The sequence below is a fragment of the Hydra vulgaris genome, chromosome 13 (genome assembly GCF_038396675.1).
Source record: "Hydra vulgaris chromosome 13, alternate assembly HydraT2T_AEP".
Taxonomy (NCBI): Eukaryota; Metazoa; Cnidaria; class Hydrozoa; order Anthoathecata; family Hydridae; genus Hydra; species Hydra vulgaris.
In genome coordinates, this window is record NC_088932.1 from 41,966,035 (window position 1) to 41,989,321 (window position 23,287).

The 23,287-nt window shown below is 28.7% G+C and overlaps 1 protein-coding gene across 8 annotated transcripts in view; it reads right to left on the minus strand.

Moving 5' to 3' along the window:
* LOC105849394 (fibrillin-1) overlaps window positions 1-23,287 on the minus strand; it is a 163,410-nt gene that overhangs the window by 58,347 nt on the left and 81,776 nt on the right. For all 8 annotated transcript variants that reach the window (XM_065816662.1, XM_065816663.1, XM_065816657.1 and 5 more), the window contains 3 exons: window positions 21,274-21,405; window positions 20,223-20,342; window positions 11,198-11,326 (listed from right to left, as the gene is read on the minus strand). In XM_065816662.1, the coding sequence (XP_065672734.1) occupies window positions 11,198-11,326; window positions 20,223-20,342; window positions 21,274-21,405 (381 nt within the window). The remainder of the gene's footprint in view (window positions 1-11,197; window positions 11,327-20,222; window positions 20,343-21,273; window positions 21,406-23,287) is intronic.

A 23,287-nucleotide genomic window follows, 5' to 3' on the forward strand; every position in this document is an offset into this window, starting at 1 on the left:
TTCGCTTTTGTAAATTGATCAAAATAAAATTTGAATATAATATATAATAAATAAATAAAGATAACAAAAATAAATATAAAAAGAAAATTTTTATAAGAAAAAATAAATTTAAAAATGGATAAATAAAAATAAAAAATCTTTAGTGTTGACATTGTGTATAAGAGTATATGTTATATTAGTAAGAAAACATCAATTAATACAAGTTCTCTAAATACAATTATTAATTAATAGAAATTTTTGCTAGATTATGGTTACCAACATCATTAGCTCTTAAAAAAATTTGTTTTATATAAAAAATATTTTCATAATGATAGAAACAGTTTACAATTAACTGACGTCAGCAGTTGAATGGCTTTTTATTTGCTTACATAAAAATGTAAAAAACGGAGTCCAAAATTTTGTTTTCATAAACTGCCCATTATCTAAATTAATTCCACCATGTAAAGGTGAACATTGGAACCTCTGTATTTCAAGAGCTTTGCACACTTTTTGATCAAATTTTTTTGCAGACTAATAATGTTTCCCCTCCTTTAATCTTAGTTGATGTTGCTGAGTTTGAGTCCTAATTTGAAGTTCAGTTTTGCCTACGTATCTATATAATCATTTATCTTTGAATAGCTTTAGGATAGCAATAATCTTTAGGATAGCAATATCTTTGGATAGCTTTGGATAGCAATAATCATTTATCTTTCGATAGCTTTTATTTTATTTATTTTTTTGTCAAAAAAAAAGTCTTTACCCTACCCCATGGGTTACATTCTCCTTAGCAAGGCTCCTCAAATTTTTTTTTTTTTGGTAATTTTAATTTTAAAGTCAGATCAGGTTATCCTGCTACTGGTAACATGTAACCCAGTACAATCTGCTTCATGTCTGCTGCCTTGTAGGATACGCCTTTTTAGGCAAAGGCTAGGAGATGCCAACTCCGATTTAAAACACCCCCTGCCTTGGGGCTCTTGGTTGAGTAAAGGCTAGAGATGGTGTCTCGATAAAAATGCTCATATTGGGCAGATGTTAAATGCACCCAGCTACTGTCTTGTAGAAGGCCTCCAAGGCAAAGACTTAAGGGGTAAACAGATTCTATCTGTTGACCAGCCTTGAACCCCTTCTTCATCTATTAGGCTGGCGCAGATGCATTTTAATACATTGTTTCCAGTTTAGGATGTTGAATGCTGGATCTTATTGACTCAATGCATGGGTTTTGCTTGTGTCTCTGTTTTTATGACTAGGCAACTCATTCTATTATCTCCTAATGAGGGTACAGCTCTAAAACTCAGTTTTATGGTTCTGAGGCCGGCTGGTAGTCAGATTTCCCGAACTCTGTGGTAGCTCTCAGAGAGGCTGATTCCATCAACAGCTGAAAAAATCAAAGTATTTAACAGTGCCATGTTGCGCATGGATGGTGTCCCTGTTTGTACTTTTGGTGTGCATTGCGGAGGTCACATTTGGAGCCCTTTGTTACGGCTTAGGGTTTATTAGTAGTAATGAGGCAATTGCTTGGGCTATTAAACAGTGTTCTGAGTACTATCTATGCTTTGAGTCAAGTTCTTCAATCTAATTTAAAATGAATAAAGTACCAAAAACTATAAAACACAAAAAACCATCATCATCACCAAGTTCTCTAAACCTATCATTCACTAATATTCGTGGTCTTCAAAGTAACTTTTCTTCTGTTGAGTCTTATCTCTTGCAAAGTTCACTAGACCTACTTGCTCTTTGTGAGACTAACTTAAGTTCGGCTGTCTCATCTTGTGATCTTAGTGTTGATGGTTATCTTCCTCTAATTCGTAAAGACTCCAATAGTCACATGCTTGGCCTCGGCATTTACATTCGTAAGAATTCACCCATTTGTCATGAAACTAGGTTTGAATCCACAGACAATTCTTTTATGTGCTTTCGTTTAGCACCACTTCACTCTATTGCCTTTCTCTTTGTTCTAAATCGCTCTCCTTCATCTCAAGACTGCACACTTTTTGACGTTATTTCTGATCATATTGACCAAGCCCTCTCTCTTTATCCATCAGCTAAAATAGTTGTTGTTGGTGACTTTAATGCTCACCACTCTGAATGGCTTGGCTCTAGTGTCAGTGACTCTGCAGGCATTAAAGCCCACAACTTTTGTCTTTCTCAATCCCTAACTCAAATAGTCAACTTTCCAACTCGCTTTCCAGACAACCCGAATCATTTACCTTCTCTACTCGACTTATGTCTTGTTTCTGATCCTAGTCAGTGCTCAGTTTCTCCACATTCACCCTTCGGTTCTTCTGATCACAGTTTGATCTCTCTAAAACTAATATCTCGTTCTTCTTCATCACCTGAATCCCCCTATTATCGTACCTCTTACAACTACAGTAAAGCTGACTGGGATTCTTTCCGTGATTTTCTTCGTGATGGCCCTTGGGTAGAAATCTTTCGTCTTCCTGTCGACAAATGTGCTTCTTACATAACTTCGTGGATTCAGGCTGGCATGGAATCTTTTATTCCCTCTCAACGATTCGAGGTCAAGCCTCACTCTCCTCCATGGTTTTCTTAACACTGTGCTGCTGCGATTGCCAATCGAAACCGTTACTTCCATATTTATCAGCAAAACAATTCTCCTGAAAACAGACGTCTGTTTATTACTGCTAGAAACAATTGTAAAAAGGTTTTGTCTAACGCCAAAACCCGCTATTCTCAGGTCATGAAATCTCGTATCTCATCTCAAATATTAGGCTCTCGTGACTTCTGGAGAATCTTTAATAATATCAATAATAAGGGCAAATCTATAATTCCACCTCTCTTGTATGGTTTAGACTTTGTCACCTCACCTAAAGACAAAGCCGAATCGTTTGCTAAAAACTTTTCATCAATATCATCTTTTGATTCCGCTAGTTGCGTTCTACCTGATATTGCCAACAAACAGGTTGATCCATTGCTTGACATTCATATCACTCCAGCATCTGTATCTAAAGTGATTTCCTGCCTAGACTCTTCTACAGCTTGTGGCCCGGACAACATACCTGTTATTGTTTTGAAGAAGTGTTCTCCGGAGCTGTCGTCTATACTCTCAAAACTATTTAACAAGTGCTTATCAGAGTCTTGCTTTCCAGCCTGCTGGAAGGCGGCATCTGTTATCCCTATCTTCAAAAATTCTGGAGAGCGATCTGATTCGTCTAATATATTTCAAAAGATATTTCAAAAGCTTTTGATAAAGTTTGGCATGCTGGTCTTCTCCATAAGCTTTCTTCTTATGGTGTATCTGCCAACATCTTTAAGATCATTGAATCCTTCCTTTCCAATTGTAGCATAAAAGTATATATATATATATATATATATATATATATATATATATATATATATATATATATATATATATATATATATATATATATATATATATATATATATATATATATACAGCGGTGGCCAAAAATTAAAGACCACTCATTTTTTTTTCAAAATTTATTTTTAACCTTAGTATAATTTTATTTTGGAAAAAGGTATCAAAAAAAGAAAAACATTTTTCGAAAGAATTTTTATTGTATTTTATATTTATTATAAAAGAATTTATAATTTTTTTACAAAATAATGTTAAAAAATTAAAAAACTGACTAGTAAAAAATATAAATGGGTAAATATTGGACAAAATTTTAAGACCAGTTTCAAAAATATTTCAAAAAGCAATAAAAAAATAATTTAAAAACGTGTTGTTCCTCCATTTGTTTTCAAGCACTCTTGTACTCGTTCTGAAGCACTCTTGTACTCTTCTAAATCAATGCTAGGAATAAGCGAGTTTTCCAAAATTTCGATGTACCTTTCTTTGTTGAGTCTACCATCGAATAAATGAAAAACGCCAACTCCACAGGCACTCATACAGGCCTAAATGCCTATTGAACTACTGCCTTGTTTTGTTTGTTTCAAAATGCATGATTCATCAAACTGTTCGTTTGGGAGTGTACGCAACATTACACAACCTTTTCTGTTGTCTACCTCAACGTTCATTTCATCACTAAAGACCACACATCTCCACTGATCTGTTGACCAATTTTTATGTAGTTTGCACCACTCTTTCCTGGCAAATTTTTGTTTTTTATTTAAGCGTGGTTTTTTGGCAGCAGCACGCCATAAATAATTTAAATTGTGGAGGACCCTTCGCACAGTTTTAGGGCTTGGTTTTAGACCATTTGACAGTGTCCATTTCGTAGACAAGTCTGTAGATGATGCTTGTCTGTTTTCTTTCATTAATCTCACTAACAAGCGAACATCACGGTCATTTGAAATTTTATTGCATCCAGTCCTATAACGATCATTAATTGACCGGGTCTCTTTGTATCGTTGAATTATGTTAAAATGCAAGACCTTCCGAGCTTTTCTGCTATTTGTCTGATGCTATAGCCTTCTTCTTTTAATACAAGAGCCGCGTATCTGTCTTTTTCTTCGATCTTTGCACGCATTTTCGCAATATTTTTATATCCTTATTGCAATTTGCAATATTTTTATATCCAATATTGCAAAAATAAATGTTTATTTGATATCGAAACTCAGGTTTTGACATTTTATTTTATAGCCAACGTAATAAACAATTAAGACAGTTAAAAAAATAATGGATTATTATTTTTAATATTAAGATTTTAAGCAAATTTTAACATTAAGATATTAAGCAAATTAAAGATTTGAAAGTGGTCGTTAAATTTTGTCCAACTTATTTAAAGAAGATTTATAAGTACTCATCAGTTTTTTAATAAGTTAAACACTATTTAATTAGAATTAGATTAAAAAAATTATACCTCTTTAAATCGTATGTTTTCATTAACAAGATAGTAAAAAAAAAAAATTTAATATGTCAATTAGAATCTTCTTTATTTTAATTTAAAGATTAAGAAACCAACTAAAAAATGAGTGGTCTTTAATTTTTGGCCACCGCTGTATATATATATATATATATATATATATATATATATATATATATATATATATATATATATATATATATATATATATATATATATATATTTATTAGCCAACCCCATAATATTTTTTTGACTACCAATTTTTATGCAGAGTGGCTAATGAGTGGTGTATAGGTCATATTTATATGTAAAAATTTTTTATTTTTTATTGATAGAAGTATTTGTGTATTAGTCAAAAATCATAAGTTACACCTTTTATGATTTTTGACTAAATTTAGAGCAATTTCCAAGCATTGGCGTGAATAGATTCTGATGTCAAATTCAGTTAATTTGTTCATTGATATTTTCTTAATGTGTTCCTGTACCAAAAAAAACTCTGTGCTTCTTAATTTAAGAAATATATTGTACCTATCTTTACCTGATTAGGATAGATAAATTAACACTTTGCCTATTGTAAAGTGATTTTTTGTTGAACTTTTAGCTTTTTTCCAGCCATACGACAAATTTTATAATTTTTATATAAATTTTATAATTTTTTTTCTCATTTTGGTATTAAATGATGTTTTTTTTAAAAATACTGCTACTGGAGCATTGGATCAAACAAATCCAAATTCAAAATAGTTTCCTTAAAAGATTGGGTAAAGGAATTTTTATCTTGTTTCTAAACTAGATCAAAATGTGATTCAAAAATATATATACACATTTTATTTATGGTTATTTTAGGCGCTCCAAGTAGACTTAATAGTCACATCACAGAGCACCGTAGAAGAGCATCTAACTTGAAAGTTTACGCTTGCTTCATGTCGAAAAAAAGCCTAGAGTAGGCATTGATCAGTGAAGGATCCAGCATTTTTTGGTGTTTAAGATAGCTAACAAACATGGCGCAAATTCCAAATATTTGTATGTTTATACTTATGTCAAATAATGATGCTTTGCAAAATATTGTGATGATTAGAGGCTAGGAACAAAAAAAGTCCTACAATATTCATCCCTCTTACTCCAAACGTGAGAGCAACAAGTTGGAAAATGATAATTTTGCTATTCTTAACTAAGTTTATATTCATCCATAAGTTTTTAGTTTCATAGTATTATCTATCAGTGTTTATAAATTATGACCATATAAAGTTTAAACCCTCTTCAATTTGAGAGTGTTACAAAATTTTATATGGACATATTATTTGGACACTTAGAGATTGTAAAAAAATTACTTAAAATTCATCAATGAATATAAATTTAGTTAAGAACAGCAAAAAAATTATTTCATCAACTTGTTGCTCTCACGTTTGGGGCAGGGGGAATAAAATTTTAGGGCATTTTTGTTCCCAGTTTGCAATCATTGCAATTTTTTAAGAAGCATCATTATTTAACATAAGTATAAACACACAAATGTTTTGATTTTGCTTCATGTCAGCCATCTCAAACACTAAAAAATGCTAGATTTGTCACTGCCACAGATCTCTTGTTTCTGAAGCAAATTTGCATCAGAATTCAGTGTTTAAACACTGTAAATGTACAATAAATATTTATATACAAATAAATTTCCAGCTTAAGACATATACCTCAAGAAAGTATGTAAAAAATAATTTTTAAATAAACTTTTAAGATTCAGAATTTGTAGTTAGGTATTGGATTAAAATTCAAACTATTAGAACCATTAAATAATGAGAAAGCGAGAAAACAGTCTATGTAGCTAGCTCCTTAAATGCACTCTTCTTCTTTAATAATGGTTTTTTACAAGATCTCTTCATTTGATATAGTTTCTGAAGCTTCTGCAAGCTTATCACACACTCTACATTATCTTGAATAAATTTAACTTAAAGCACAGCAAAATTGAATTTTTTTTTTACAAAGTATTTTAAAAACAAGATTTCTTTTTTGTTATAACAAGAAATACATTTCTTGATTTAAGAAATAATTATCATACCCTACAATTTATTTTTAAAAACAAGAAATATATTTCTTGTTTTGAGAAATAAATTTCTTAAACTATGGTCAATAGATTTATGATTGTGCTGTGAGTTCTGATGAGTTGTTAGCATCTTTAAAAGATTTTCAAAGTTTTGGAACTTTATTGTATCCAAAAAGTCTGGGAGAGTCTCATCCGTAGGCATTTTTTTAAACTATGATCTAGAATATCAAAAATAAGCCAGCAGTCTTGTGAAATATATAACTCAAGACCTAGTGGCTGGTCATTATCAACAAAAGCTACTTTCGGAGGGATTTCAGCTTTGATTCTATCCATTTTTACATATTTTCAAACCTCCCGCTGTTTTTGATTACAAAACTTTTTCTCATTTTTATATTGCGATCTCGATCAAAAGATGCTTATACCAGCACCAAATACCTCTGTGGTTTTACCATGATTTGAATTTTACCTCTGCAGCAGGCTCAATATACATCTGTCAATAGTCTTGTTGACCTTAAAAGTGCAAATTAAAAATAATGGAATGTAGATAAAATAAGGTTTGAAATGACACTGCTAAAAACTTATTACATTTAATTTCGACAAGATAAAATCAAAGCACTATTTCTATTGATTTCATTTTTATTATATTTCTACTGATTTTGGAGAAGGCTGTTAGTGGAAAAAAAATTGTTTTAAAGTTATTTTTTTTGTATTTTACATCTGATTTTAAACCATTTTGCAAACTTTAATTTAAACAAATTTTAAACAATTTATTACTTTATGACATAAATTATTCTTAAATAATAAGACTAAAATATCAAAACTCATGAAAATAAGTTTTACTTTAAAAATTGCAGAATCAGAAAAGTCACAGGTCAAAAACTGAATGCCCTGGAGAGAGAAATGTAGTCAGGCATTCTATTGATATCTTTGAGTATTTTATTACTCAGAATAAAAACCTGCCTGATTTTAGAGAAATGCAACTTGAACTTCATGAAATTCAAGGTGTGTGAAACAGCTCTCCGTATTTGTTAATCCTTCCGTATTTGTTAATTTTCACCTAATGGCCTGATTTTTTTCCGCAAGTTCACAATATTCACTTCACTTCTCAAAAGTCTAAATGAAAATAATTTTAAAATTAGAAACTTATACATTTTGTTTTTGCAAAAGAGTATTTTAAAGTGAAGTAGTTTTATCTTTACCTATTTTTAACCTTTTATGGTTTTATGATTCAAACAGTTTATTCTCCAGCTTAACAGATTTATTTATGGCTACAGCTATATGAAGCTCTCTGATATGATAGCAGGAATTTAACAAGTATATTGATCAGCGAGGAAGTATAGCTAATCTTGTACAAACCCCATTTAAATAGCCAGGACTTGAAGTGGGTGAATTGTATGAGATCAAAAGCATCTAACAAATTTCTAATTGCTGGGTATTGGGCCTCAACGCTATCGTGTTTCAAAAACCACGTTTTCTTAACTTCATAACCAACTTGTGCATTTTTAAAATACCACTAGTTTTCAAAAATAATACCAATAAAAAGGCGCACAATCAGTATAGTTAAAAATCCTTCCATTTTTTCTAATGACGTTATTACATAGTTAATGATTTGTAAATTTCTATTTGCACCCATTGTTTGAAAATGCCCTTAAAAACTTAAAAAATGTAAAAATGTTAAACTTTAAAAGAGTGGCACAAGTACAAATACTCATCCAAAATAAAAAAAAATTAAATATTTCATTAATAAAACAATACCTTAGGAATATTTTATGACACTCCGTGTATTAAAATTTGTTCATGAGGATCAAAATGGGATGGGTTAATATATATTTATATATATATATATATATATATATATATATATATATATATATATATATATATATATATATATATATATATGCATATATACATATAAATAAATAAATATATATATATATTTATATTTATATATATATACTTATATGTATATATAAAGATATATATATATATATATATATATACATATATGTATATATATATATATATACATCTATATATATATACATCTATATGTATACATACATATATATATATATATATATATATATATATATATATATATATATATATATATATATATATATATATATATATATATATATATATATATATATATATATTAGTATACAGTTGTAGCCAAAAGATTGGAACCACTCATAAACTTTAACTATTTTGATATAACTGACCCAAAATAATTAAAAGTATATCAAGTTGTGAACTTATTGGATACTCGCGATTACTTATCAACTATTTTCAAAAACTTAGCTGTCTGTATCTCCTATTCAAAAAAAAGTGAGAGGTCAATAGACATTGCATACACTATTTCTAGGAGGTAATGCATGATTTATTCAGGCCAATCACAAGCCATAACTGACAGTAAATAACTTTGAGAGTAGTAGGCTGATATTGAATATTTGGCTGTTAGAAGTTCATTGGAACCAAGCTCAGGTCATCTGCAAGATCAAACAGGTATATCTGATGAAAATGAATTAATTTAATTAATTTAGTTAGAATTCTCATGTCATACCCATTCATTTTATAAATTATTTATAATATGATAAAATATATAAAAACAATAAATAAAACAAAAAACAATTAATTTAACTTTTTTAAATCAAATTTCGTAGACTTGTGATGGTAGCAGCAACTGATATGCTTGTCTAAAGAACTGTGGTAGCTCATCCAAACATCTCATCAGTCAAGATTGCTGCTCGGATACCTGCTGGAGTGAGCACCCAAACTACCAGAAGAGGTTTGCTAGTTAAATTTAAGCTGCCCTCACATAAGCCAGCCAAAAAAGCAAAATTGTAGAAAAAGAATGTCTAAGTCACTTGACAACTTGTAGGCGGGCACAGAACCTGGGCAGAAGATCAACGGATGAAGGTCATGTTTTCTAAAGAATCAACCTTCACTCAGTTTACATGTTACAACAGGGTAGTTCAGAGACCCATCAACCAAAGATATAATTCAAAACATATGACCTTAACAATCAAACAGGCCTCAAAGACCATGGTATGGGACAGAGTTTGCGCATCTGGCACAGGTGGCGTTTGAATTATGCAAAAAAATACGACTATTTATGAGTAAGTTTACTTGGATATTTTGAGAGAAAAGCTTTCCCCGTATATAGCAATACACTCCATCCGATTCCTGCATCTATTTTCAGCATGATGGTGCACCCTGCCACCAGATAGCAGTTGTCAGGTGCTGGTTGGAGGAGGAAGGGGACCAAATGCTTGGTCCATGGTCTGAGTCAAGTCTGGACTTAAACAAGATTGAAAACATGTGAACAATGATGAAGTAAAAGGTTAGTCAAGTCAAGTCATCTAAAGTCAGAGGAAACATTAATAGATGCTATCAAGCATGTATGGGCAGTATAACACCTGAATACTACAGTATAACCAGTATAACACCTGAATACTACAAATCTTTAGCCTGGTCCATGCCTAATTGAACATCAACTGTTCTGAAGGCCAAAGGACAGTATTCTAAGTACTGAATCACAAGAATGTAATGTTGTAGTTGTTAATAAATAATACAAACGTTTGGTATGTGTTTTTATGTCATTATAAGTGAACTGTGTTCTTATTACTATTTAAAATAGAATTCTTATATATATATATATACATGCTTATATATATATATATATATATATATATATATATATATATATATATATATATATATATATATATATATATATTCACGTATATATATATATGTGTGTGTGTATATATATATAAATATATATGTATATATATATATATATATATATATATATACATATATATATATATAAATATAAATATATATATATATATTTATATATATATATAAATATATATATATATGTATATATATATATATATATATATATATATATTATATATATATATATATATATATCTATATATTCACGTATATATATATATGTGTGTATATATATATAAATATATATGTATATATATATATATATATATATATATATACATATATATATATATATATATATATATATATATATATATATATATATATATATATATTTATATACATATATAAATATATATATATATGTATAATATATATATATATATATAAATATATACATATATATATATATATATATATATATATATATATATATATATATATATATATATATATATATATATATATATATATATATATATATATATATATATATATATATATATATATATATATATATCTATATATATATATATATATATATATATTGAGGTGATTCCAAACTTTTGGCCACGACTGTATATATATATATAAAGTTTAAAATATTGTTCAAAACTGAAATGAAAATAATCAAACGACAGGAGTATACCTTGACAGCCCATTCCATCATTAGTAAGTATGAAACCTATGGGACAAGTACAATTGTAACCACCATCTGTGTTTACACATATGCTATTGTCTCTACAGCCATTTGTTTCTGATGAACAGTCATCAACATCTAAATAATATTTAATAAATACCTATATTTTGTTTATATCTATTAATATATATATATATATATATATATATATATATATATATATATATATATATATATATATATATATATATATATATATATATATTATATATATATATATATATATATATATATATATATATATATATATATATATATATATATATATATATATATATATACGTGTAATACAGTAAAAGGATGAAAAAAGCATTAAAAAATCTCAGTTTTCAATAACTGAAAACAAATTTTTTTACAAATGTTAAACTTTATACTATTACCTAATTTTTATAATAATAGCAATAATAATAATAATAAACACAACAACAATAACAATCATAATTATCAACAACAATTATTATTCTTATAATTATTACAATTATTAATTTAAATTAGATTTTAAATCCTTAGTATTTTAAATAGTAAAACAATAGTCTTTTTATAAATCCAAATAACAAATTAATTAAAAAAAAATCATTCTTAAGTTCAATTGTTGAAGTCATCACTTTTATTATTTTATTTAGTAGATTATCCCTACCAATTGCTGCTCTATTTGTAACAAATTATCTAAACACCTATTGACTTTTTTAAATATTCATTTTATTTTCCATGCAATTACACAACATTTGAAAATATATTATTTTGTAATAGTTGTTATCAACCATTTACTTTAGCATTGGTATAAACACTTAATCAAGAATCATAATAAGAAGACACTTTTTTAAATTCATTTGTAATAACTGCCTTTATAAGCAATAAAGCTCAAGGAAAAATTTATTTTTATTTATATATTTATGACAGGGGTTGCCAAAACTTTTTTGATGAGAACCAAAGTTAGTTTTTTAGCTTTCAACTCGGGTGCAAAAGTTTTTAAAAATATTTTTTAAAAACTTTTGCACCCAAGTTATTAATATGCATTAATATTAAAATTTTTACAAAAATATTAAATTTTATAAAAATATTCAAAGTATTTTAACTTTATTAAGTAAAATCTTGCAAAACAATACCACACACTCATACACTAGCTATTAAGTTACAAATAATAACAAATTAATTGGTAATTAAAAACCTGCCTATTTTGACAACCAGCAACTGACTGGTTGCAATTCCTAAAGTAATCACAAGTTAGTATCTGTCAGTACAGATCTTGTTTTAAATTTTTCAAATTTTATCTGAGAAAACCCTCTTTCACACAAGAATGTGTTGCCAAACAAGACAACCATCATTTTTGCATTGTCAACTAAGTTGCTTTACTTATTTTGGTCAAGATTTTTGTAAAATGCCATAAAATTTTGTTAGTTATATGCCTTTTTTAAAACATCACTGCATTAAACATCAATCAACTCCATTTGGAATTTTTCTGGTATAGTTGCAATTTCAACCGAAAATGGCACTGTGAACAATTTGATTTTTCAGCATGTTTCCTAATATAAGTAAACCTTTTTAAAAATCTCGTTTTCAATTCAGCACTACAGGTTACAAATTCTCCTGTGTTTTTAGGGTTCAGCTCACCCAAGGTGTTTTTAGGGTTCAAGCTCACCCAAATGACTAAAACTTTCACTTCTTAGTTGCAGTTCCTACAAAGTTAATTTTAACTAAAAAGCTAAAATAAGGTTGTACATTTTTTTAATTAACTGATCTTTTCCTTGGAGTTTTTTTTAGGCATATTGTAATGTTGGGTCAGATCTATCAGAAATGCAAACTTTTTAATAAACCTGTTTTCTTCTAGCTCTAATGGATGATCTGTTGGATTTGTTTTAAATCAAAAGTTCTTTTCAGCTTAATACCTCTGGAAATATCACCTCAGTGTAATAAAGCAGACCATCATATTTAGAATCATTTTAATTAAGAAATGTCTGAAATTGCCTACGTTGTAAAGCACTGGGCTTAATGCTGTTTATTATTTTAACTATTAAACTCATGAAGTTTTCCACATCGTTTCCACATAAGTTTTTACTGCTAAGTTTTGCTGATGAATAATGCAATGCAGCATATAAAAATAGCCAACTGAGCAGTTCGTGATATATTGGTTGATTCATCAATAGCAAATAATACTGATTCAAAATGCTTTTATTCTTTTAACCAATGCCAAACTCAGATCATCAGCAACATCATCTGTTTTTCGTGTAACTGTTTAACTTGAGAGTGAGATATTATTTAAAATTTTCAAATTTTTAAGGCAAATATTTTTAAACAAAATTTCAAGGGCTTCCTAAATAAATTCTCCATCACTAAATGGTTTACAATTTCTAGCTAAATGTTGTTGTCCAACTAACTTATTGCTCAACTTTTTTGCTTTTTCTTTCTGGACTTTATTGACAAACTGATTATAAGCTTTTGAATGCTTTGAATTATATTGCCTTCTGAAATTTATTTGTACACTGAAACAGATTTATTACATATTAAACATATTGGCACTAAACTAAGTTCACCAAAAATGTATTTTGGTTTCCATTTACTGTTAAATATATGAAATTAATTGTCAAATTTTCTTCATTTAAAATATGTTGCTATTTTGGTTATTTTTGGCTAATTTGCAAATTTTAAATAATAATTACGAATACATTTTTAACATTAAAAGATTTTCGATAGACTAAAACTAAAGCTGAGGATTTTACATTTCTTTATAAACTTATTTCTTTCAATTACATTAAAAATAAATATTTAAAATTGAAATAAAACTGAAGGGCTGGTGTAGTATGAGATTTTTACTCCTGTGTTTTTTTTACTCCCCAGTAAAAATTCCATATCTAAATTTTTACTCCCCAGTAAAAATCTCATATTAAATTTTTACTCCCATTAAGAGATTTTTACTCCCATAGAATATTTTGAGGCAAAATGTATCTTATGACTTTTTTTTAACATTTTTAGGATTTCGGCTTTTTGAAAAGCAGTAAAGAAGCTATTCTGTTTAATATGAACATTATTTTAAATTTTTGTAGCGCTAAAATCAACTGCAAAAGGTTAGGCATTATTAAAAAACAAAATGTCACCGTTTGATGCTTTAACCTAAGTCTTTGTTTGAAACTCTATAGAATGAGTATATATTAACATATATAAAAATAACTATATATATTGCTTCTTCAGGTCAATCAATTTTATAAAATTGGCAACAAGGATAAAAACAAGTCAGTTTCGCTAAAATTTTCTAGCTGTATGCGCCATGAGATACACAAAGAAATTACTAGGTATTTAAATATTGCATAACAACTTATTTATTAAGATCAAGGACTTATATATCTTCCTTTACTTTACGACTAAGAAAACGTGTTTGTGGTAAAAAATGGCTCTTTGCTTGTTTGTGGTATTAAAGCTGACAAAATTAGTGTTAGATTATATCAAAACACATTAATATAATTGCAGGAAGAAATTAAACCACAATAACGCAAATTAAAAGACTAGAATTCTTCATCTATTAGGCTGGCGCAGATGTATTTTAATACATTGTTTCCAGTTTAGGATGTTGAATGCTGGATGTTGAATGCTAGGATGTTGAATGCTGGCGCAGATGTATTTTAATACATTGTTTCCAGTTTAGGATGTTGAATGCTGGATCTTCTTGACTCAATGCAAGGGTTTGCTTGTGTCACTGTTTTTATGACTAGGCAACTCATTCTATTATCTCCTAATGAGGGTACAGCTCTAAAACTCAGTTTTATGGTTCTGAGGCCGGCTGGTAGTCAGGTTTCCCGAACTCTGTGGTAGCTCTCAGAGAGGCTGATTCCATCAACAGCTGAAAAATATCAAAGTATTAACAGTGCCATGTTGCGCATGGATGGTGTCCCTGTTTGTACTTTTGGTGTGCATTGCGGAGGCCACATTTGGAGCCCTTTGTTACGGCTTAGGGTTTATTAGTAGCAATGAGGCAATTGCTTGGGCTATTAAACGGTGTTCTGAGTACTATCTATGCTTTGAGTCAAGTTCTTCAATCTAATTTAAAAATGAATAAAGTACCAAAAACTATAAAAAACAAAAAACCATCATCATCACCAAGTTCTCTAAACCTATCATTCACTAATATTCGTGGTCTTCGAAGTAACTTTTCTTCTGTTGAGTCTTATCTCTTGCAAAGTTCACTAGACCTACTTGCTCTTTGTGAGACTAATTTGAGTTCGGCTGTCTCATCTTGTGATCTTAGTGTTGATGGTTATCTTCCTCTGATTCGTAAAGACTCCAATAGCCACATGCTTGGCCTGGGCATTTACATTCGTAAGAATTCACCTGTTTGTCGTGAAACTAGGTTTGAATCCACAGACTATTCTTTCATGTGCTTTCGTTTAGCACCACTTCACGCTATTGCCTTTCTCTTTGTTCTATATCGATCTCCTTCATCTCAAGACTGTACACTTTTTGATGTTATTTCTGATCATATTGACCAAGCCCTCTCTCTTTATCCATCAGCTAATATAGTTGTTGTCGGTGACTTTAATGCTCACCACTCTGAATGGCTTGGCTCTAGTGTCAGTGACTCTGCAGGCATTAAAGCCCACAACTTTTGCCTTTCTCAATCCCTAACTCAAATAGTCAACTTTCCAACTCGCTTTCCTGACAACCCTAATCATTTACCTTCTCTACTCGACTTATGTCTTGTTTCTGATCCTAGTCAGTGCTCAGTTTCTCCACATTCACCCTTAGGTGCTTCTGATCACAGTTTGATCTCTTTAAAACTAATATCTCATTCTTCTTCATCACCTGAATACCCCTACTATCGAACCTCTTACAACTACAGTAAAGCTGACTGGGATTCTTTCCGTGATTTTCTTCGTGATGGCCCTTGGGTAGAAATCTTTCAACTTCCTGTCGACAAATGTGCTTCTTATATAACTTCGTGGATTCAGGCTGGCATGGAATCTTTTATTCCCTCTCGACAATTCCAGGTCAAGCCTCACTCTCCTCCATGGTTTTCCTCACACTGTGCTGCTGCGATTGCCAATCGAAACCATTACTTCCATATTTATCAGCAAAACAATTCTCCAGAAAACAGACGTCTTTTCATTACTGCTAAAAACAACTGTAAAAAGGTTTTGTCTAACGCCAAAACCCGCTATTCTCAGGTCATGAAATCTCGTATCTCATCTCAAAAATTAGGGTCTCGTGACTTCTGGAGAATCTTTAATAATATCAATAATAAGGGCAAATCTATAATTCCACCTCTCTTGTATGGTTCAGACTTTGTCACCTCACCTAAAGACAAAGCCGAACTGTTTGCTAAAAACTTTTCATCAATATCATCTCTTGATTCCACTAATTGCGTTCTACCTGATATTGCCAACAAACAGGTTGATTCATTGCTTGACATTCATATCACTTCAGCATCTGTATCTAAAGTGATTTCCTGTCTAGACTCTTCTACAGCTTGTGGCCCAGACAACATACCTGTTATTGTCTTGCAGAAGTGTTCTCCAGAGCTGTCGTCTATACTCTCAAAACTATTCAACAAGTGCTTATCAGAGTCTTGTTTTCCAGCCTGCTGGAAAGCCGCATCTGTTATCCCTATCTTCAAAAATTCTGGGGAGCGATCTGAATCGTCTAACTACCGTCCCATAAGTCTTCTTCCTATCATAAGCAAGGTTTTTGAATCTTTAATTAACAAACACTTAATTTCTCATCTTGAATCTAATAACTTACTTTCTGACCATCAATATGGATTTCGATCTTCTCGTTCTACAGCTGATTTGCTAACAGTAATAACTGACAGGTTTTATCGTGCATTAGATGAAGGTGGAGAGGTTAAGGCCATCGCTCTTGACATTTCAAAAGCGTTTGATAAAGTTTGGCATGCTGGTCTTCTCCATAAGCTTTCTTCTTATGGTGTATCCGGCAACATCTTTAAGATCATTGAATCCTTCCTTTCCAATCGTAGCATAAAAGTTTTCCTCGATGGACAACACTCTTCTTCTTATTCTGTAACTTCAGGGGTTCCTCAAGGTTCTATCCTTGGCCCTATACTCTTTTTAATTTACATTAACGATCTTCCAGATATTCTGACATCTAAGGTGGCATTGTTTGCTGATGATACTACCATTTATTCTTGTCGTGATAAGAAACCAACACCCTCTGATTGCCTGGAGGGGGCATTTGAGCTTGAAAAGGATCTCACTTCTGCTACAGCATGGGGCTCACAGTGGCTGGTGAACTTTAATTCAGATAAAACTCAATTTTTTTCAGCCAATCGTTATCGCAATAATTTAGATCTTCCTATATTTATGAACGGTGATGTACTCGATGAGTCACCTACTCTTCATCTTCTAGGATTAACTCTTACTTCCAATCTTTCTTGGAAACCATATATCAAATCGGTTGCAAAATTAGCATCTGCTAAGGTTGCATCTCTTTATCGAGCTCGCCACTTTCTTACTCTGGATTCTATTCTCTACCTCTATAAATCTCAAATCCGGCCTTGTATGGAATACTGTTGCCATATCTGGGGCGGATCTTCTAATGATGCCCTTTCTCTTTTAGACAAGGTGCAAAAACGCATTGTAAACATAGTTGGACCTGCTCTTGCAGCCAACCTTCAACCATTATCACATCGTCGTAACGTTGCTTCTCTTTCTCTTTTCTACAAATACTATAATGGGCACTGCTCTAAAGAGCTAGCGTCTCTTGTGCCATCTACTAAAATTCATTCTCGTGTTACTCGTCATTCAATTAAGTGTCATCCTTTTTCTGTGACTGTTCCTAAGTGCTCCAAAAACGCTTATTCGTCTAGTTTTTTTCCTCGAACATCAGCTCTTTGGAATTCGCTTCCTTCATCTTGCTTTCCTGATTCATATAATTTGCAATCTTTTAAATCGTCCGTCAATCGTTATCTTGCTCTACAATCTTCATCTTTTCTCTTACAGTAACTTCCAACTTTAATTAGTGGCTGCTTGCAGCCTTGTTGGAAGCGAAGATGTTTAAAAAAAAAAAAAAAAAAAAAAAAGAAAGAATGTTTTGAAAAACATTTTAAAAACATTAAAAAAAAAATGTTTTATTTTATTTTTTAAAAACATTCTGAATGCTTTTATTTTTATTTTTTAACTGTAAAACATGCACAGAGTGTTGCTACATCAACTATCTTATAGCTTGAGTCACAACAGATGAAGTCTATCGAATAATTTTGAAAATTTATTTTTCCGGTCTTTATATTTAATAACTGATATTTTATGGTAAAAAGGTAAAGACGAACATGTAAGAGTATATATATATATATATATATATATATATATATATATATATATATATATATATATATATATATATATATATATATATATATATATATATATATATAAAGTAAATATGGAGCGAAAGAAAAAATACAATAATTGAACAACAATATTTAAAACTTGTGAAATAAATACATAAGTAAATGCTCTAGACTTTCAGCTGTTAATCACCACATCAAAGTGGATTCCAGTTGAGTTGTCTAGAAATATAGAATAATCACTTAACTTATTAAGCCGAAAACTATATGGGTAGGTCATCCATTTTATTTTTGCTCCATATTTGCTGTCTACTTGAATATCTATCTTTATAAATGAAACACATTCAATTATCTTTGCATCAGTTGCTCATGTCACATCTTCAAGCATTTTTATTTTACAAATATGTCAAACTAAAATGCTTGATATTTTAAATATCAAATATCTAGTTATTTCATCCTTTATTTTTTTAACATATATGGTTAACAACTTTGTTTCTTGTTGGCTTGAGTTCATCTTTATTTCCATTTATGATAAAAAAACTGCTCTAAGAAAGCAGTTTCCATCTCCTTTAATTATAGGAATTCCTCTAGGATAAAGAGTTAGGTTGATGTTTCCTACGATGACATTGTGTTTCCTAACAATATCAAACTTTTCTGCAGTTGATTTTCAAAAGTTGATATCAAAAGTTCCACATTTGATATCAAAACACAGTTGCATTTCCTAACAATATCAAACTTTTGTTTCAATATCTAACATTGTATTTCCTAAAAATGTGTTTCGATTGTGTTTCCAAAAAATATCAAACATTGTGTTTCCTAACAATATCAAACTTTTCTACAGTTGATGTTCCACAGTTGATATCAAAAGTTTCATATTTTGCTATTCTCTGAAACATTTACACTGCTTTTTTGTTGAATACTATCATATGTGTGGCTTGATTCAATGTATCTGATAATTGGTTCAGTTTTGACATCATCATTTAATAATTTTAATAATACATGTCGCTGCATTAATTGATTACAAAGGTTTCAATATTTTTTTAAATACTTGCTTCTTTATTGCTTTTTAAGAAACCGCAGTAATTAAAACATTTAAAAGTATTTACATAATACAGCGTAGTTTGGTTGCAAAAATACATTTTGCTGAAAAATTTTTTATGGGAAAAAATACTAGACCAGACAAATGGTCATTGAGGACCAGACGCCACCCTCAGGCCTTATTGTGGCCACTGCTGCTTTATGATATAGTTATAAGGATTAAAAAGTAAGAGAAAGCAAAGCAAAAAACCATAATTTGAGGAAATGATTCTACTTAGAAGATCAATTTAATTCAATTAACAACTAATGTAACTAATATTTTGATGTACTTCATTTCTTTCTTCAGGTGTTTGCTGCTTGTGTATGATCATTAGACGAATTTTATATGCCAAAATTTTTAAATAAGATCAATCTAACAACTAAGCTTGTCTAGTGTGTAGTGAAGTGGAAACGACTCTATTATAAAATTTTTTTTATAATAGTAAGGTTTCTACAAAAAAGTTGCAAGATATCAAACTCCAAACAAGTAAACTCTATCTTTGAAATTAGTTATTCAAAATAAATACACTTTATTGTTTAAATTAATTATTTAAAGAAGAAATAAACTCTATTGTTTAAGTTATATAAAGAATAAGTAAACTGAATTACCTATGCAAGTCATCATATTGTCCAAAGAAAAATAACCATTTTTACACAAGCACAAAATTTTAGTTGCACTTCTTATGTCACATACTTTGTTTTTATTTTCTTCACAGCCTTCACATATATCTTTAGATAAAATAAAATCAAATTAATGTAGCAATAACAAATGTTTAAAAAAAGGTTTAAATCTTTTTTTGTTGACCTCAAAAATGAAGTTATACTTTGAAATATTAGTTTAAGCTTCAAGTACATTTTTTGATTCATTTAAAAACTAATTTTTTTATAAACTGTTCATTAAAATTTGTGCAACTTGGTGAAGATGTTTATTCTAATATGACATATTTAGTCAATTAAAATAACACAACAAAAAATGTTAAATAATGGAATGCAACATATGTCAGAATTTCTTTTTAAATAATGGATGCCATATTGTTATGAGTGAATTTTTTCATTAAAAAAAAAAATACAAATTTTTAAAATATTTTAACACCAATTTTTTTTTGCTTTATGTTAAACAATTAATTAATTATTTATTTTAGAAATTATTTTTACAAATTCAATTTTAAAATTTATTAATTTTATGAAGATGACAAGAAATAAAATATAAAATCATGATTGGTGTAAGCAATGGGTTTAGAAAAAATAACGTGGAATAAAAAGTGTAAAGAGAACAAAAAAAAATTTATAATGAACAGTATTGAGGAAGGAAAATTCTTTTTTTCTTAATAATTTTGTAACAACCCTAAGTTTATCTTTTTATTCCACAACACAAACCTTGATAAACAAGTCTACGTTGTGAATACATAAGTTGGTATTATTGATGTGGGATCAAAATCAAGGCTATAAAGATCTAGATGACTTTATGTCAGCAAGTTAAAACCTATGTAGCATAAGTGCCTTACCATGTATTTAAATATACTTACTTGCGCATGCAGAAAAACTTTTAGAAAAGATTGCAGGAAATATTTAAAAAAAGTCAGACAAAAATTAATATTTTAATTGTTATAAAAAATTAAAGATAAATGGTTGAGTATAAAATAAAAATATAAAAACTCACCAATGCAGCTAGAGCTATCTTCTCCTAATATCCATCTATATTTACATGAACAAATAAAGCTTCCCAGTGTGTTTAAACATACTCCATTACTCCAAGAACAGGGACGTATGTTGCTTGAGCATTCATCAACATCTTAATAAATTAAAAATTAGAAAAATGATAAAGAGATGTGTTAATGTGTTAAAAAAGTTGATATAAAAATGATTTAAAAAATCTAATTCTGAAGTATTTAACATGTGTTAGTGGTGTAGTGGTAAAGTGCTTGTTTATAAGTAAGAAGCACAAATTTCAACCCCAATCATATCTCTAGCAGTACTGTGTTTAACTAGTTTCTCTGTGCAGAAGGCTTCTGTCAAGGTTTGTGTGTCAGAGCAATAGAGTTTAAATAACAACAGTTTATGAAAATAAAAGAAAAGAGAAAGCCTCTACTGTGGGAAGGTGTTTATAGTAAAAAGAGCTATAAATTCTATGGTGTTGTATAGTCTATCTATTATATGGCATCATGACTACATGAAAAATGCAAGAACACATACCTGACATAGATGCTAGAGACTTTTAATAAAGATATAAAAACTATATATATTAACAGTATATTTATTATGGCCCTAATAATGTTGCTTCACATAATTTATTCTATTACAGATCTTTTCCAATTTTCTGCTCAGTTGTCACAATAATTAGGTTTATGAGAAATTAAATAATTCTATAATAAACTAGAAACTCTTCTTCTAAGGGAATATATTGTTAAGAAAATTTGTAACTTTATTTTTTTTTAAAGAACAACTTTTTCTTTCAAACAAATGCCTATATTTATTTGACCATTTTGAAGTTATTTAAATAATAAATTTAAATAAAAATTTTTTTTATCAAAAAATATTTACTAATAAAAAAAAATTCTAATAAAATAAAAGATTTAAATTTATTTTGTTTTTATTTTATTGTAATGATTGATTTTTTAAGCTTGAAGAAAAGATCATAAAAGCATAATTTAGTTCTGATAAAAAATATATGATTTAATTTAAAACCAGTTTAATAAAAATATTTTAATAAAAGAATTTTATTTTTAAATAAATAAAATAATTTTATTCTGATAAAAAAAATATATAATTTAATTTAGATTTAAAAAACATATTTAAGTTTATTAAAATTAAAGTTCATTAAATTTGCTTAGGTTTAACTTAACTGTAAAATCTATTTAAAAGTATTACTAAATATTGTTCAAATTTTAAATTTTATTTGTTCTTAAAAAAAAGTCAGCTTATTTTTATCGCAATTGTTTTTTCAGTTTTCTTTCGTAAACATTTTTTTTACTCAAAATTAAGTTTTAAATAAAAAGCTATATCACAAATTTGCACAAAACATAAGTTAAACTTTCTTTTTTATAACGCAAGTTAAATAGCAGCGATCATTTTTTAATAACGATATATTTAGCAACGTAATTTTCATAATAAGTTAATAAACTAATAAACTTTAAATAAGTAAAGTAAATAAATTAACGAATTTTTTTTATTTGGTACTAGCAATTTTTTTAAATATAAAATCATTAGTAGTTCCAAAGCCGCAATTTGAAATTTAAAAACAATCATTTTAAAAACTTAAAAATTTAACATTCATTTATGCCTTCGCCAAGAAAAGAAAGAAATTTGTTAATGTCAAACCTTTTAAAAAAATTAGTATTAAATTTGATTGTTTAATATAAAAATATAAGAAAATAAATATTCTTTTTTAGTAATTATAAAAAAGCCATTAAGTAACATTTAATTCGTTTTAATTAATATTATAAAATTTATTTTATTGCGTTTAATTAATATTATAAAAGTAATTTCAAAAAGTTGATGTCTTTAAAAAAATAATAAATAAGGAAATTTATGGCGTCAAATATCGCGTTAAGCTAATGTTTCTATATTTTTTCTAATTTTTTCATTTTTTTTAATAACAAGACCAGATATATATATGCATATATATATATATATATATATATATATATATATATATATATATATATATATATATA